Source organism: Falco punctatus, assembly GCF_963210335.1.
Source record: "Falco punctatus genome assembly, chromosome: Z".
NCBI classification, from domain to species: domain Eukaryota; kingdom Metazoa; phylum Chordata; class Aves; order Falconiformes; family Falconidae; genus Falco; species Falco punctatus.
In genome coordinates this window covers 26149145-26168506 of record NC_137586.1, presented here as the reverse complement: position 1 = coordinate 26168506, position 19362 = coordinate 26149145, and the positions used below count along the sequence as shown (strand labels likewise).

The 19362-nt window shown below is 36.3% G+C and overlaps 1 protein-coding gene across 6 annotated transcripts in view; it reads right to left on the bottom strand.

The window, feature by feature from the left end:
- The window catches only part of AP3B1 (adaptor related protein complex 3 subunit beta 1), a 161602-nt gene that overhangs the window by 22557 nt on the left and 119683 nt on the right, over positions 1-19362 (bottom strand). For all 6 annotated transcript variants that reach the window (XM_080370906.1, XM_080370907.1, XM_080370908.1 and 3 more), the window contains exons 23-24: positions 9904-10135; positions 6785-6869 (exon numbers count right to left, since the gene is read on the bottom strand). In XM_080370906.1, coding sequence (XP_080227032.1) covers positions 6785-6869; positions 9904-10135 — 317 coding nt within the window. The remainder of the gene's footprint in view (positions 1-6784; positions 6870-9903; positions 10136-19362) is intronic.

Below are 19362 nucleotides of genomic sequence, written 5' to 3'. Positions count from 1 at the left end.
CAGAACAGGTATGCTTAATGAGAAGTCTGCAGAACAAAGCTCTAGAAGAATCAAACAGGGATGTCTGAGAACAGTACCTTACCACTAGTTCACAAAATCTGTTTTGTATGTAATTTTGAACTTATGGGCAAATCATGTTACATATCATTACTCTTACTGTTGCCTTAATAACTGTTAAAAAGTACATATTGTATTTTGAAAAGACTTACACCCCTTTCATGATGGAGTTCCAAGAATCACATGAATTTATCTTTTCTGATGTAACGAATTCAGATGAAAAATGATAAATCATAAAATGGTTTGAGTTGGAAAGGACCTTAAAGATCAATTAGTTCCAGCCCCCCTGCCATGGGCGGGAGCACCTTCCACTAGACCAGGTTGCTCAAAGTCCCAGTGTGGTCTTGACCACTTCCAGGGATGGAGCATCCACAGCTTCTCTGGGCAGCCTGCTGCAGTGTCTCACCACCCTCACAGTAAAGAATTTCTTCCTAATATCAAATCTAAATCTACCCTCTCTTAGTTTAAAACCATTACCCCTTGTCCTATTACTACAGTCCCTGCAAAAAACTTTTGTCTCCATCTTTGTTATAAGCTCCCCTTTAAGTACTGGAAGGCTGCTATAAGGTCTCCGTGGAGCCTTCTCTTCTGAACAACCCCAGCTCTCCCAGCCTGTCTTCATAGGAGAGCTGCTCCAGCCCTCTGGTCATCTTTGTGGCCTCCTCTGGACCCACTTCAACAGGTCCATGTTGGGGCCTCCAGAGATGAACACAGCTCCAGGTGGGGTCTTACAAAAGCTGAGCAGACTGAGAGAATCACCTCCTTCAACCCGCTGGCCATGCTGCTTTTGATTCTGCCCAGGATGTAGTTGGCTTTCTGGGCTGCAGGTGCACACTGCCAGGCCACGTTGAGCATTTTGTCCACCAGCATTCCCAAGTCCTTCTCCTCAGGGCTGATCTCTCACAAGATAATGCTCCCAGAGGCACACAAGGAGTCTTACGATCTCTGTGGTAAATGACACTGCAAGGCTAGTGCGTTAAGAAGATGACAGTTTTTAACTTCTCTTTAGATGGCTGCAGTGGGAGCAGCTAGCACTTATCATTTGAAACCAGTGTCCATTTTCCTTATTCCTTCAAATGGATTGACTCCAAAGGCTTCCTGGGAAAGAAGTTCTCTGCCGTAACAAAAGACTGGAGGAAAATCATGGCAGTGTCTTCTTTAAAACTAATACAAATAATATTATCACTTGTGAATAAGTTCTTATAAGATTCCACAATGGCAGTCTTTAAAGTTTTGATTTTCAAAGCTTTTTAAAAATTATTATTCTAATAAGAGGCTGGGGAATACTCTTCTTGCTATTTATATTATCCGGTTTTCTTTCACTCCTAGTTGCTGCTTGACCCAGAATACATCTATCTAAAACCAGCTACTTTATTTTTGTCATGTATTCAAGAAATCTCCACAGATGATAAAAAAAAAAAAGAATTGAAGAGGAAGAGCAACACAGCAAGTTCCTGCAAAACATGGAATGGAGAAGACTAGGAGACTTTGCTTATATTTTCTTGCTGAAGAAAGGAGAAGGGGGCACCCTGCTTTTGTAAGAAAAAAGGCCAGAGCGACAGAAGAAATGAGAGTAGTTGTTCATACCCAGCCTTGTTTTTTCCAGGTCAGCTATCTATCTCGATATAATTGCCTTCTGGAATGGGGCCAACTGACTACTTTAGAATAATGAAATAAAGACAAGAGTACCAGATTGCTTGTCTTAATATCCAACACCTGTAAACAACTTGGTGATCTGCTGACAAAGCACTAGGGAAGGAAACAACAAGAAACAAATGAAAATGCAAGTGACAGTGATGAGAAGACAGAGCTGCATCTCTAACATTAGCTTTTAATATATTCCATAACATATTCTACTATGTAATTTTAATCAGATGCTTTTGTGCAAGCATCTACACCTGAATGCATGCTTGCACTCAATACAAATACTGACTGCTACCCAACTGATCCTCTTCATTTAGTCCTCTTTGCAGGTAGAAGTTATGCTTCAGAAGATTCTTAACTCAATGCAGAGTGAGGTAAGAGAATTCCCTGCTGTGAAAAATCTTTTTCTTGGAAAACAAAATATAGAGCAAAAGCTTTTATGATATGATGGAACTTGCAGCCAGCAGATTTAACAAGGTTTTCAAGTCTCATTCATGGAATTTACTTCATTTAATAAAATGCTATATTCTTCCTGCTACACCAACCTCTTCTGGAGTCATCAGCAAAATGCTTTCTTTATATAGTCCAGGGCAGACAAGGTGAACAGACAGCTTTCTTTTCTTTTTTATCAGCAGAACAACAGTAGAAGAATATGTACAAGGTCCCAGCTCTTCAAGTAACACTGTGACATAGGAAACGCCAATATAAGGTAACCAACTCATGCCTGTAAAATTCTCTGTTGCATGTCACACTGTTTTCACATAATCTCATTATTCTGAGCAAGAATAGAAGACACAGAAGTTGTTGCTTTCATTCCATTTCTCTTTCTTCTTGAGAGCTCTGATTGTACTCTTTGCACTTAAACCTTGAGAAAACTAGGGGAAACATATCCATGTTCCCTATGCCAAGCTGTTTCAAAGACAGCTAAACAACATCCTGCATCCTCTTCAAAGCAACGAGGAGATGAAAACAGTGATAGGTAAATTAATTTTATCTTCAAACCTGTGTTTTTTGGACCCATGGTTTTGGGAACAGCTAAGAAAATCTGAAAAGGGGCGATCAAAAGAATAGGGAAGAAGAGGTAAGGACAAGCTTCCTTCTCCAGCTCTCGAAGTTGCAAAGAAGAAATCTCCCCTTCACCTTCAGTCACTCACCAGACACCTACAAGGAGCTGGAGATTGGCCTGCTGAGTCTTACAAATGCAGACAGGAATCCAAAATGCTACACGTACAGAAAGTAAGATAAGGGCATGTATATGCTGTAACCCTTTGTAACCTTCACTGCCTTTCTTCTCTAGGTATTCAATTGTCTTCATTACAAGGATCCAAGGCCAAATTCTGACACGGCGAAGTTCCCAAATCTTTGTTCAGACATCTAAGGAAACTGGTAAACTGTAAGAAAGACTTGAGAGTACCTGAAAAGTAGAGACATGCAAGATAATAAAATAAGAAACAATGGTAAGATTGTTAAGATGGTGATTACTAGGAGCTTGAGCATTCAAAAAAAACCCACACTGATGTGGAAATATATAAAAGTATGACAATGAAAAAGAAAAAAAGTCCACAGTCAGTGGAGTACTGCAGTCAGTTTGTGAAATGAAGATCTGTTGCAACCTTTCCTCTGCTCATTGATGTCCACCTGCCAGTAAAGACTGAGGTTTCTTACGGGATGGTGAATATACTAATGCTTAGCCAGGATTCAACAAGCTACCGGACTCCCTTGCATGTGAGTTAGCCAATAACAAATTGCTTTATACTTCTAAGGTGTGTAGATCCTGCTTGCAGAATCTGAACAAAGTAACCCAAAATGAAACAGTAAGGCTCACAAAAAACTATAGAAGACCAAGTTCCTCCATTTATTCCTCTCTTAACTTTCCGCTTGACAGACATTTTTCTATTCTGCAGACCACCAGTGTGGCTAAAATAGTATGCCTCTCCAAGGAGATGGCAAAAGAAAGACTGCAATGAAAGTATGTTCTTAGGAGTACACATTGTAAGCATCCTAATACACATTCTAAATAAATGCATTAGGCACAGTTTTCAAGTTAAGGCGTTTGACCTCTTTTTAATTAGATGTGTTATCTAGGTAAGCTTTGCTTAGTAAAAATAGTATTTACAAAGGAGGTCTTTCAAAGCTTAGCCCTTTGAACCTCTCTCTATAAGGAAGTTTCTCCTTCATTGTCCTTGACTTGTATACAAAATTCAGAAAGAGATCTAAGTATTTTATTACTCACGTTAGGTTTTTTTTATACAATCTGTATTTATTGAACCACTAGTACAACAGCACATCCCCAAGCAGAAAGGCAGTGTTTGCTATGCAAAACACACAGTCCATGATTGGCATCTAAGACCAATTGATCTACCCATTACCACTATGTCCCTACCCCCACAAGCTTTACTACAAAGCTATTGATTTAAACACTGCCGATCGGTTTCCATTTTCTGATTTTGGGCAGGCCAATTAAGAAAGTGAGTAATTGTGATTACACTGCTTCAGGATCAATTACATTTGATGCAAGACAAAGTGCTCCTCTTAGAACAACGTAAAGAAAATGATTATGATCAGGAACACTATTCTGCTGAACATCCTAACAAAAATGCAAAGTAACTGACAATGTATTTCATAAAGATACCTTCGCAGGTAATACAAGAGTACTGACACCTTTGTGTACACAGTACTTTAACTAAATTTTGACAAACTTCTACAAGTCATTCTTCCTTTTGGATAGAAGCTTTTTAAGAAGTATGACAAGTTAAAAGGCTGCAGCTGATTTGTCTGAGACATTGCCCCCAAAACATCACACTGCACCATTTCTCCAATGATACTGAACATCAGTAGGATTTTGAACAATACCCATTTTAAATAAAATAGCAAACTGCATTAACAAAGAACATTTTATATATTTTTATACCATCTTCTAAAAGCTAGTGTCAAATAGACAAGGCCCTACCAATTAGCAAAGGAACAAAGTAAGCAATTCCCATTCTTAATTTAATTTTAAACTTAGCTTGAGCTTTGTCATTGGACTCACATTGTCCAAATCATTAAAATGAACACACCACTGAGGTCTGAGGCAAATCTATTTACAGTGATCTTACTCATAGTCTGGTTGGTGTTCAGGAATATTGATCTGTCTTGTTTGTCTAATAGGAAAATAATAAACAATTACTAGGCCATGTTGGAGAAAGTAATCAGTTTTTATATATCACTAATACAGCAGACCTCCCAAAACATAAAGGTGATGATCTGCATAAAATCAATGTGTTATGCTACATTGCTTATCCTCATCACTGCTAAGATTCTTAGCAATAAATGTTGTAAGTTTGGAATCAAATCGTTAGTATACTGAAAAAATGTACTTCAAAGAAAAAAACCTGCTATTTTTTTTTAAAAAAGAAGTTCCTGCTTGATGAACTGAGCATATTTTATTTAACACCCCCCCACCCCCCCCCAAATATATTTAGGGAAAGAAAGCCTATCACTCTGAAGCAATTCTGAAACTGCATTGCCTAGAAGGGAACTTCCCTTTCCAAACAAGCCTAGCATCACTCAACAGTCCAAAGCTGTTACCAAATTCCAGCAAGCTGCTTACAGACTAGCTACAACAACGTGATGTGCATAAACTACATACTGCAGCCATCTTTCTGCAGGTACAATTATGTTTAAAATGACTACACATGAGCATCCTTTGTACAGGAAAAGGTTTGAGGAATGGAAAAACAGAATTCAATAGTAAACCCTCCTTGCCTCTAGAACAAGAAATCTTATTTTAGCAGTGGTTCTTTTGATGTCCCTTGGGTACATCTCTACTAATAAGATTTCCCCACTATCTTTAATAACTTGTAAGTTGTGGATGCTGTGCTTAGTAGCAGTACACTGAAATTTCTACAGTATTCAAGAAAGGGGAACAGAACTTTCTCAAAGGGCTTCCCGTAAACCGTAATGCGGCAACATGAATGTCTATCCAATATCCTTTTTCGTGCAGAATATAGAAAGTAGTGCTTCTTGCAACAAAATATGCCAAAAACCATTTCAAAACATGTAAAAAAATGTTGGGTTTTTTTTTTTTTTTAGTGCCTTTTTTGTTTTTAGTGCCTTTCCATAGTTTCAAAGACTATAAGGCTGAATAGCTCTTAAAAGGTCTCTAGCTTCCCCCACCTGTTCATTCCTAACGTTTGGACACTGCTACTACAAATTTTCCTTGGTTTCAAATGCTAGTTTATAACAGAGTTCTCACTGGGTGAACAGGTTCCTTGCTAGCCTAGAATGCAACAGGAACTCATTCAAAGAAGGATCTTTAATGTGCCAATAATGAGCAAAAAAGGCGTAAATCAAGTATACGAGACAAAATCTAGCTGGCCAGCTAGTTACTTGTTTTCATTCTCTCTCTAATAATTTAACAGAACCTACAGCATGAGGAATAAGCTGCTTTGGCTAAGGAATTTTGGGGTTGTTTTCATGCAGTCATGTTACATAGATCACAAACAGCCATAATAAGCACTCAAGGTAATAAAACTGCTCACACTATGTGCTTTTTTAACTTGCGATTTCTTACAAGGAAGAATACACACAAAACTGTTCAGCAGTCTAGTCAGATTGACTGCTCCGTTCATGGTAGTGCTATTAAGAAGAATCCCAAGAAGAGGGGGAAAAAGTAAAAATAAAGCTCAGGAACAAAGTAATATAGAAATAATTCTAAATCAGAGGAGGAGTTAATCATGCTTCTGCTTGGAATCATTTACACCATAAGAAAATCAGGACCTCCCAAACACAATCTGTCAAAAAGTTTTTGAACTTACCCATGTGACTTCAAACCTAGATTTGTACTTGCCATCAAATCTGTGGTTTAAGAAACAAGTGCTAAAAAAATGTGGAAGACTGGTAATCCTTGTAATAGTAAACCTGAACACTAATTAGGTCTTACTCCTCTGAAAACATCTTGGGTATACATCACATTGTGAATTGTTGTCCAGTTCTTTTAATATTTAATAAACACCAAGACTGCTACTGCCAAGTAAACTTCAAATATACACTACTTTTGCCTCCAAGAGCAAAAAATTACCCTCCCTCCCCAAGAACTCACCATAACTGGAAACTGGCTGTCTGCGTAGAATCACAGAAGTCAATACCCATCGAAACGGTAATGGATCCCGCAGGCTCAAGGCACTCTACATAAAATAATTTTGAACACAGGTAAAGTACACATGCAAAGCAACAGAAGACCCAACAGAAGACCCCAGATGTAAACTCCCAAACTTCAAGTAGTAAGAAAACCTTTATTAAAAAACAAGCTCCATAAAAAAGAGCCAACACTTGTAGTTTTATTTCAAGTAGCTATCATGCAAATCTCACACTTGCATGTTTCAGTGACTTTAGATACCCCCTCTTCACAGGCAGTGCACACAAAATGTTGCCATTTCAATCTTACAGCCTTACCATCAACAAAATAAGGATCTGTGTTAGACAAGCTAGGAAAGTTACAGAAAAAAATATGCTGAAGTTACATCCCTTTACTTGTGTACAGAGCCAGCACTGAGATACCCTTTTCAGTAACACCTGTTTGCAAATTTAGTTAATAAAATAGTAAACCAGAAGAATTAGTAATAAAACTTACATTAATACACACAGTAATGGAAAAAGAGCCAAATGTGATAATTAGTATGGTTTACTTATTTATCAATATTCTGTTTGTATTAGTTATGGAAAGGAGCAGAAAGATTATGAACCCAAAATGGAAGGTAATTATGGGCTTTACAAGCTGAGGCACTTCTCAAATTAAGCTATCAAAAGACATGCTCATTTTTAGCTTCTTGGATGTAGCACTACACTGTTTCCTCAGTGTTGCAGAGGTAAACCTTTGTTTTGGTAGGAAGAAAAGCTCTTTCTTTATATAAGTAGTGGCATTAAAAACAAGCACTGGAGCAGAGCTTGACTCCTCAAGATTACAAGAAAAAAAAACTAAAAGCACAGTTAAGTGAGAAGAATTCAAATAAAAATTATTGGGCAGGCAGAAGACCATCTAATTTCCAGTTTATTCATTAATGTATCTGATGCTTTTCAGGAACTGAAGAGCAGGGAACCGCTTCATGACAAAAGGATACAAAATCTAACTACATCAAAATTAAGTTCTGAAAAATATGGAGGTGATGCAGTTAGGCAAAGACTAAACTAATGCTAGGGAATGAACAGAAACCAAAGTATTTCAAGAAGTCCGTGTAAAGCATCGAAAGATTACAGGCTCCAACTCAAATTCAGACTAAAATTTACCAAAGTCTTTGAGCTTAATGTTTTCAAACAGGCTTTCAAAGGTACCTAGCCAACAAGAAAATACTGCACATAGGGACTTAGGTTAAGTAATTTGGCCTGTTTCTACTGGCAAAATCAGGACAATTGCCAACAGTAATTGCAGTGATGGAGGCAAAACTAGACTTGTACTCCAGCAGGAATACCTGTCTACACTGACAATTCTTCTGCTGGTTCCACTGGGCACATTATAGAATGAGTATTCCAAATGTTGGAAACACAGAAGGTAATAATAAGAACAGAGCGTATGAACTGAGTTCTAGATAAAGTGACAAAGAATACAGAAAATTTGCAGTCGAGCAAGAAAAGCAACGTTTTTGGAAGGAACTACAGATGGTATATAGCTTATTTTCTGCAGAAGAAATGAACAGCTTCACAGTAATGTCTGTCTTGGACAGATAAATACTTTAAAGGGTAGGACTGTTTTATGGAACTCAGGAAGCCTTGACTGGATAACTTATAAATTCCAGTTTTTTTCATGTTTATTACATGAGAGAAGTGAAAACTACGGTTCACTGACTGTTATTGTGAATACAGTATCACCTGATCTGATTTACAGTATTACTAGTTTTCTACTTGTAAGCCTTTGTGACTTTATTTCTTTAAATGTTTAAAGGGAGGGATTTAAAATAAGGTTGATGGTCAAAACTAACTTGATATCAGAACTCTGCTGGACTTCTTATCTGAGGAATAAACACCAAAGAGGTCACTTAACACAAAAATCAGTATCTTTCGTAAAAGCAACTGTCTTGATAAAGTATGATTTTCAAAAAGCAAATAGTTCAAAAAATTTAACTTTAAAATAAACTATAGCATTGTACAATTGCTTTTGTAGCTATCTGGTGTAAATCTGTACAACCTATTCAATGTTAAAAAAATATGTATTTCAACAGCACAGAGCAATTTAATACCAAACATCTTTTTAACTACTGAAAACAAAGAATACTTCATTGTTGTGCTTTAAGAACTTGTTTCTGTGTTCTTCTAATGTGATATGGGTTCACATAATAATGTAGCTCATTAAAGGAGAAGAAATGCATCTGAAGCACAGGAGATTGTGTCAAAAAGGATCATGTCAATTTATGTTATGAAATAAGAGACACTTTTGTTCTTCCTGCCTATACCACAGTGTCCAAAAACAAAGAACTGCTGAGAAAAGAAAGCAGGTTGTGTGCACAGGTACTACCCTTGAGTAAAAGTTGCTATGATCGGTGTTCTTTCTCAGGTTTTCTAGTCTCTTCCACTAACAGAAATTCAGTAAAAATCATGTCGATCAGAGGTCAGAAAGTAAAACAATTTAGGTTAGGGCTGACTACAGCACTGCTTTCTACCTAGTCTAAGAAGCCACCCTTTGTGGAAATATGGTAGATGCAAACTAGACTAAAACTTACACTTCCACTCCACTGCCAGAAGTTCACAAGGGAAACAAAGAGAATGCTCTAAGCCACCAAAAAAATAGTACAACTACTACAAATGTTCTATAAATCTTGGAAAGAAAATAATTACTAATATATAAATCAAAACCTTATTCTTAATAGCAGCCTGTTATAGCCATCCTGGACTAAGGCTGTAAGAGAATCAAAGTTAGACACAAACATTTTATTGTATCAAACGGAATCTGAACAAGCAGGTAAGCTTTCAGGCACAGAACTTCTGATCTAAGGCATTATTTTCAAAGTTAATTACAAGTACGGGGAAAGCTGAATCAAATTTTTGTTAAAATCAGATTATCTAAGAAAAGATATTGCATGGGTGTGTGTTTATTTACAGATACATACGTATATGTGTGCATACATACATATATATGAGTATACGTATGACTACACAAACCCACTTTCTTGTATTTGAAACCTGACAAAATATTAAGATTCTGTATTTTTAAAGATAGGATAGAATTACCTATTGGACTGAATTCATGCATCCTCATGCCTGGAGGTAATTTCTTCTCCTCAATGTGAATATTCTCTATTTTCTGATCAGTTGTATTTGTTACTGTCACTTGCACAGATACCATACAATCACCAAAAATCCCTGGCTGTCTTGAGAAGTGATAATTAGCTGCTAATCCTTTTCCACTCATTCGATGAAGCAGTTCATGTGTTTTTGTTGGCATAGAGACTTGGGTAGCGACCTGTTAAGTATAAAACAACAGTTGGTGAATTTTGTAAGGGAAGAACAGATTAGAGAGTGATTAAATATTACAATTTTCACTCAGCTAGAGTGCCTGCTTCCTAGTTGGAATTTTAGTGAACTAGAAACATGTAAGGACATATCAAAATCCATAAACAAACTGCAGTAATAGATATCAGATAACAGATTTAAAAATAACATTTCTGCTGCTGAGAAACAGCAGCTTTAACTTTGCTGTATTTGCCTTACTTTCCCTTAGAAATCTGTTTTCAGTATTTTAACTCTACAATTATCCATTAGTTTGTCAGAGGTTTTTTTAAGAGTTACAGTTAAAACAATTACAGTTTCCAACAAGAAGTCTCTTTCCATTCTATGCATCAGAACTCAAGGGTGACGCCAAACACACTGCATACTGTGAAAGTATACTGAGAAATTGTTGTCTTCTCTTGTTAAAACCACAAAAATGTTGCTTAACAATTACACCAGTAAAGTATAAAAACACATTTCTATGGAGCAGAAGGATGCTGCCACTTTTTTAATAGTCTTGCTGCCAGCAAGCAGTAAGAGAAATCCCAGGGATGTTTGGGTCCATTCTGTCCTGAAGAAGCAGCGTGAATAAAAGACATTCAGTGTGTAAACAAATTCCCAGAAGATGCTGCTGCTAAGGAAATCCATAAGCGTGAGCTCAAAAGTGCAATAGTAAGGAATGTGCAGAAAACTGCAGAATAGTGAATTTGAATTCTTCGAGCAAGTGTTACGGAAAAGCTAGGAAATTACATGAAAAGTAACACCACATAAACACAACATGGAGGCTGAAAAAGACCAAATGCTCAGCATGAAAAACCCAAATTTGCCTGGTCAATGCACTACGAGCTACTGAACTTCATCTGTTGGTTATATCTGTTTATGTTTCCATTGATGAGCATCCACCTTCTCTTGCCCTACCCATAGCTCTGAATGTCTTACTAAGTGAAACAGACAACTGCACATAGAAGGATGTTCAAGACTCCAAGCAGCTGTTCAAGGAGAATGGGCTTTTATCTTTCCTTCTCTACAAAACTCTTAGAAGTTGCTATGTTTTCCTGACTGCCATTTAACATGGGGGGGCTGACATAGTGAACACTTAAGAATAATATAAGATGGTAAGAGCTGGGATTTAAACCCACAAGGTGTTACAGAAATGGGAGAATATCTAGAAACTTAAAGACTGTAAAGAATCCTGTGGAAAAACTTCAGAAGTTAGCAAGCACATAACAAACTTTATCTTCATCTCTGAGCACCAGTTTCTGAACTGTAAAGTCAGGCTAATAATATCCATCACCTCCAATGAGTAGATGTAAAGATCAACTAATAAAAGTTTAGAAGGGTGAGCACTTCATTGATGAAAGCTGAAAAAAAACTACACAAGGAAATGAGTGTGTGTGTACTCGGAGGTGGCTTTGGAGTGCATTAAGTTTCACACATCATACCAAATGACAGACAAACAATGAAGGAAAAAATGCAGAAAGGCTTCACATCCCCTTGAAACTCACCACTATGTGACTGTAATTAGAGTATCACATATAGGATGTGACTAAACACTTCTGCAAAACATTCCATATCATTCACTTCCAACTTTTTAGCTAGTGTTTCTTTCTCTAATACACAAAAACTTGGGTATCAGCTTCTTTAGAAACAAATTAATGAGCTACCCATAACCTTCAGTGTGAAGACTAAAGGCAGCTTCAGAATACATCTGAAGTGAGGAAACTCCACAACCCCAACTTCGAATCTGTACAATTTGTTAACACTTTAAAGTAAACTGGTGAAGTTCAGACATCATCTTCCCCCTAAAAAGCCGATGTAATGTTCTCAATGACATTTTTAGTTTTCCTGTATGATCAGAAGAAAATACAGCTGTTTACAATACAACATACAGCCAAGTACTTAGACTTCTGTCCCTCTTCAAATAATAGTAGCAATACCACTTGAAGAATACAGACACCGTATTTTCAAATGGAGTAATTTTTTTCAGTCCAATTACTGCTCTCTGACAAGCATGAAGATATCTAATATTTTTGTCCAAGAACACAATACAGTGAAATTTTACAAAATCCATAACAACCAGGTATCTTCTTACTCCAATGCCATTTTACATGCATAAATATATGATTAGGGCTACTTTATGTAGCTTGCCTTTGAATTATATTTATAAAATAATGAGTCCGGTGACATCCCAGGACCAGACTTCCTGCTAATGCAAACTGAATGGAAAAAGTACGAATGGTATGGACCTCTGCAGTTCCTGAAAATTTGTAACATCTTTGAATACAAACCCCAAACTTAAACAGATTAATAATCTGCTTAGATTTCTATAAATAATTGGCAAGGTCAAACTCTCTAAAAACAACTCCGTTGTCAGGAAATAAGAAAGGAGGTACTTCAAATAATAAATATCTTATTGTTACATAGAAATAAAATAGCCGTAGAAGGTTATTAGCAGGGTCAGACTAGTACCTATTACCTAAACCATTGCTGAAATAATAAAACTTAGGTTTTAAGATGTAATTTAAATCTCATTTTTAAGTTTACGCTTACTTTTTAACTTTTCATGTTTAATTCAATTTGAGCTGTACATACATAGAAGTTTTTCATGAAATGGTTCACCCATATTTCATTAACAAGCTTGTTCTAATCATGTTAAAACAAGTACACTAGTTTGTGTGCTGACATACAGCTGGTTTTAAAACTGTTCATTAATAGCAATGAACACACAAAAAGTTAGTAGTCCAAAGTTCAAGATTTAGATAAATATGCATACACATACAGCAAAAATCCCCCTACACTTAAATTGTAACACTGACTCAATTTTACTGAAACCTTCCTGTGATTTTTAGTGATTTTAACCTATGCCCCCTTCAGTGTTACTGATCATGTTTCAGTCTTCATTTCACTCATGAGCCCATTCACTTTTATTTTCAATATCATACTATACAGAGCAACAGATAGGCAAAGGACAGTCAGAATAATGACATTATGTTTAAAACATCTTCCTTCCTGTAGAACATTAATTTTCAATTGCCTTTAATGTGGCAGTACTAGAAATAAATACAATGTATATATGCCGAACAAAGGAATTTAGTTCTGGAAAATGAGAATTCTCAAGTCCTCTACTTGCTAGCAGGGGTTTTGAGCTGGCAGAGACTGGTGTGACTGTAATGTAGTCTTATTTAATGGTTGCATCAGTCTAGTAAACAGCATGGGTTTTTTTTTAATTCTAGAATTCGTAATGTATACCGTTACAATACTTAAAGACACCCATAGGGCATACCTGCAATCACTCTGGGGTTAAAATAATCCTCCACAGAGTTAATAGAACAAGCAGCATCTAGTAACCAGCAGATAATCTCCTACAAATCTCATACAGCATATGTTTAAATAATAGTAGTCGTTTGTGTACCTTTGGATGGTTTATGAAAATAACCAATCAATTCTGCAGACACAACATTATTTCTAAAGGAAATCTATGTGACTCATGATGCCTGCAGATACACAGAGACAAACCACACATATTTTATCAGTTTATTACAGTAAGCAAATAAGCGTGGAATGAGAGTGCACATAACTGTCTACTTAACGCTTACTGAAACATTTATAAGAGCTGTTATCTCCCTAATAACAGACAGACAGTGTGCAATTTTAGAGAGGAGAAAAGCTTCATATTTTTTAACACTTCACTAAAAAGTAACTGAAGAGTGTAAAATGAAAAATACTCTGTGCAGTTAGCTGGTAATGGACCATATTATCAACTCAAGTTAGATTTATAGGATACAAACTAGTCACTAATAGTTATTTTATGACATAGCATGTCTGCTTTTTTTGGGTGAAGATTATTAAGATTAAACTTGCTAAACTTTTTTTTTATACAGCTGTTTAGATTACAGAAATAAAAAAAATAAAACACAGACTTGTCCTCCCATCCCATTTCGACTGAAAGCCAGCATGAATTAAAAGTCAATGTAAGGACTCCACAGTGATATCATATGGGAACACTGTATTGGTATGAGTCAGACTGGCCCCCATTCTAACCGTAATGACCATAAAAGAAGCTGAAAGCATTTTTAAACTACTTCTTGTGAAAGAACACAAAAGGCAACATTAGGATTTTGCCTCAAAGGTCCCCCACTCATTAACGACGTAAAGGGAAAAGTGCAAGATCACTGAAAGTAGTTTTGGCTTGCTTTATCACAATAGGACAGACTAGTTACAAACCACTGAATCCTCTGCACGTGCTTCTTTTTGCCAGCTAAGGCCTTAATAACTAAGCTTAAGTTAATACAAAAAAATATTTTCTGTAATAATTTAAAATAAAAAGCACTACAGGGTTTATTAAACCTACTACAGAAAACAGAGCTGGACAGACTTTCCTGTATAAAGTATTGTATTATAATTATTATTATTGAGCACAAAATTATGTCTGTTGTCTTTTTTCTTTTGTATTTGCTCCATGGTTTAATAATGCTGTAATAATAAACACAGATTAATTTTCGATCCTGATTCAGAAATGTGTATGTTTGGATAAAACATGTATCATTGGAAAAAATATTTGCTTCCAGGAATGATGATAACGATAGTTCTATTCCTCTAATTTACATTCTGTTAAAGCAGTGGACTGAATCATTTAATCTAAGTAGACCTTCTACTGCCCTCCTATTGGCAATATCCATGACATAATCCAAGAATACCTACTGAGCTGTGAGAGCTATATCCTCTCTTACACTCACTGTAAGGCTATGCTCCAGCAACTCCGCAACAGCTAAGAGAAGGGCTATCACATAGCCCAGCCACATTTACATGATCTTTCAACTGAAGCTATGAGGGCAACTTAACTATAATTTTATAGTATTAGGAGAAAGATGGAGAACCAGACAAACAAAAGACAGACAACTACTGGCAGGAAACAGTATATTCACGATTTTCCTCCATCACCAATTATATACTACTCATAGTCTCAAGGTAATACACAGCTCTTACAAAAATCAATGAGTAATTCATAAAAAGATGTAATAAAAAGCTAACAAAGAATTGCAGAAAGAACACCAACATCCTACTCTGCATTATTTCAAGAGGTTGTAGCAAATCCCAACATTAGTGCATACTTAAGTCGTACTAATGGATTGCCAAACTAAGAACAGCATCCCTCTGATAGGGGGCACGGAAACCAAACAAGCAAGCAAGCTCAATTTTCTGCAGTCTAGAAAAGCAACAGGATACCAAGATTCAATTTGGACTTATTTAACTTGACATACAGACACTTTAGGACATCATGTCATATCCTGGAAAATACATAAAATAACTTTCCACCAGCAGCGCATTTAACTGCTCTACATCTACTAAACACCTTCTAAAAGCTGCATCTGCTAGAAAGTCCTTCAGTTATTTCTAATACATCCTAACTCCCTTCTTTTTGCGTTGTCACCAACTTTTAGGCTGTACACTTCCCTAAATGATTAATATGTCAATAATGCTAATTGGAAATTAGCATATCAAGGCTCACATCTTTAAAACAATATTGGTTTCAGACAATTCCAGACCTTAGAAAGTTAGTTCCAAACATTCTTGCTGATTTCAACATTGACAGAATAATAGTTTTGCTCTGAAAAGTTGCAAGGAAAATAAAAATAAAACCCCAAGTAACTCCTACTGATTTTTAAATCACACAGAGGTGAATCTCAAACACTTGTATTATTATTGCCCATAATCTGTCTCTGTTAGGCTGCAAAAATTAATCCTTTTCTCTGCCTTTTTTTACTCTAATATTTGTATGGTCTCAAACAGGTATAAAATCATCTTTATAGTAAAAGTAGTGTGTTTAATATAATATGTGAATCTAGATATGATCAAAATCTTCCATAGTATCAAATTATCCTTTTCCTAATATTTAATGTCCCTTAGATTTTTTCTATCTATAAAATATAACCAACTAGACAAATTTCCAGTAACTCTGTATCACTAAGAAGTATTGCTCTTAGAGCATAAAAATGACTACATGATATAAAGGAAGCAGAATTAGGCCTTAACCTGGAGTTCATGAACAGCAGAAAACTCTGTTAGTTCCATACCAGATTAATCAAGCACTTTTAAAATTGTGTGTGCATTTGGTTTATATTTCATATGTAACTGGGGGCCAGTGAGACAGATTGCATTTCGTATGTAGAATAAAGCTTAAAGCTCTGTATTACAACAACACACTGTTTTGTTTGAGATTTGGCATCTTTGCCTTTTCCTTCTGCTAAGCAAAATTAAACACATGAATAATGCAATGAAAATATTAGTGAAATCTTTTAAAAAGCCACACAAGAAAATGTCAGTAGCGACAAAATAGGAATATTCTCATTATTACGTCAGGGTTATTACACAAATACAAAGGAAAGGGCTGAAATCAGTGTCATAATTACAGGCCACAAACCTTGGTATAAATGCAGGAGTGTACATTCTTTCCCGCAGGGCACTCTGAGATCCCCAGTGGAAGGGCTTAAACAGGTACTAAGGGAGAATTTTCTTTGAACTGCATTTGCAGAAAATTCCTACACTCAAATGCTTAAACAGTATCCCAATCCAGGTTTCAACTTCTAAAATAATGGTGACCAAAAAAAATAGTGCAATTTGTATCTGTGCATGGGAGACCTCAAGACTTACTATTATTCTGTCCTACGCATGCTTCTACAAAGTGAAAAGCAGATGGTCTGGTGGCTGGCACATGTGTGTGACTTTCATCAAGCACCATGGTATTTTAAACTCTTTTGCAACAGTCGTCAGGTGTTTCAAGGAAAAGGCATTCTCCTAACAGATGAACAAGTAATTTACTTCAATTTAGTGATTCAACCCTTCCACCCATCACCTAACTGGAAAATCTGAAGATTACCTGAAGTATTTTAAGGGTTAGAAAACCAGAATAAAGTGGCAGCCTCACCTTGTGTCCTAATTATGAATTTGAAATAGGCGGATGCTGCTGAGAGGGATTAATATAAGTTCTGGCATTGAGTCTAAATGACTCCGAAGAAGTCCCTCCAAATGGTTTCTGATATATTACTTTGATTTTGGCAAATAGCCAGTACTCTAGAGACCTCTGGAGTGAAAACATACTGAACCCTACTGGCTATCATATAATTTTACAGTTAGGGTTATACTGTAACAACTCTGCATATTGTTTTCTTCCAACCTGAAGCACCTATAGTTCAAACTTTCCCCTAGAAAAGGTCTCCTATGTCAGGATAAGTATATAACATAAATTGAAACACTTAACTACAAGGTATCACCTACAAGTCAAAGTGAACTCAGCCTGTTATACAATATATTTGAAATTCAGCACAGGTATTTATGAATGTTAAAATGTAAATTACGTCTTTGCTGGCTTAATACAACCACGTTCGAACCTTGGTCACTATATTGTTGAAGAATGCAACATGTTATTTTGACTTCTATCAGGATGATCTTAATGCACAGCAACTCACCTGCAAGGACAAAAATCCTACATCAGCAATGAACCTGCTCCACATATGCACTTACATAGCACCTCCTCAATGTGGGTGCAGAATCTCTGCATGTACTACAATACATCTCTTATACATGATGTTGATGTGCCAATTTTCCCTAAATTTTATTTTATTTTATAGAAGTTTTAGTGTAAAAAAACCTCCATGTTCCTTAGTTTGCAAAAATTACAGTTGACATGAGATCATTACTAAACCCACAGCTTTTCTGTGTTGTTTTCCTTAAGCTTCACTTTTTGGCCTTTAAAAGAACAAAAAAACCCTACCATCTGATACAGTTTGTAGCCTATTAAGGGACAAGGGTTTATTTATAACCAGCTACCTTCAGTTTCTTTGTTTAAATTAAAAATTCAAAAGCATAGTTCTTATTTTGGACTTGGATACAAAATTTGCTGCATCAGGTAACTTACTCAGCCTCCGCGATGACACTTCTTTTCACACTCATTAAGGAGAAATACCACGCAATCCGATCCACACACAGCTCTGAGTAATGTGAGCAACAATATGCACAGCCTACCACAAACAAAAACCCTCATGCTATGGATATTTCTAATAAAGGCTCTATGGTACAGAGAACCTGAATGTAAGCATGCTGCTTTACACAGTAGCTGTGGCCATAGTTAAGCCCCTCAGCTGACTACTGAAGGCAATTAGGCAGGTAATATTTTCTCATCTGCTTTTGAAATTACCTGAGTACTAACTAATACGGAGTATTTCTGCTACTGTCATCTAAATACAAAGATTGTTACTCAACTAAGCACAAACGTAGCAGCAGGAAGACTGTGAGTGATCATTTATTAAAACTTACTGCATTTTAAAGCAACTTCTAACATAAATGTATTTGACAATACTTGAAATTTATTATTACCATAGTAAGCATATGTTGTAATGCTGCTGGTGTTGCACTAGTAATAGTAAAAATTTGTACACAAACCTTTTACAGCCATGAATTCATGAACTGCATTATACAATTAAAAGATCTATTTTACAGCTGTCACGTTATGTATCTTCCTCCAATTCTTCTGGCATCTTCAAATCAAGAACACAGATGCTATGGACCAGAAGATGGAAATGTTCCCTAATCCAAGTGAACAGAAGTTCAAAATGAAAACTTTCAACAACTGCACAGCAGCCAAAACTAATTCAGGAGCATTCTAGAAATGCTTTTTTTAGTCTTGATATAAGGCACTGTTCAACAAGTCATTAGAAGAAAAGCACACAGAAATAAGATGGAAGTCTGCCACTGAAGTAAGCTTTTTAACACTCATCTCTGATGATACTGGATTTAGTCACACCATTGTTCAACAGCGTTTTCAAAGTCATCTGTCTCTCCAATATACTCCAGACTCCATGGCATAAGACAACTGAAAACATTTCTAAATGATTCTAGTATCAGAAAACAGTGGCACATCACTTACCAACTTTGTAAAAAACAACCTTAACACAGGTTTGGAGGCAGGCAATGGAGGGTATTCCACCCTCCTGCAACTGTTAGCAAGAACTTTTAGATTACATTAAAATTTGTCTGTATTGACATAATTTGAAAGATCCCAAGTCACCCTACTTTAACAGCTGCAATGCTATTGCCTTTCACTTATTTTGTACTGCTAGCCTGCAAGTCACATGGCAATATACAACTGTCCATGGCTGGAATGATATGCCCTAACAGCGGTAACACCTCTCAACAGGTTGAGTT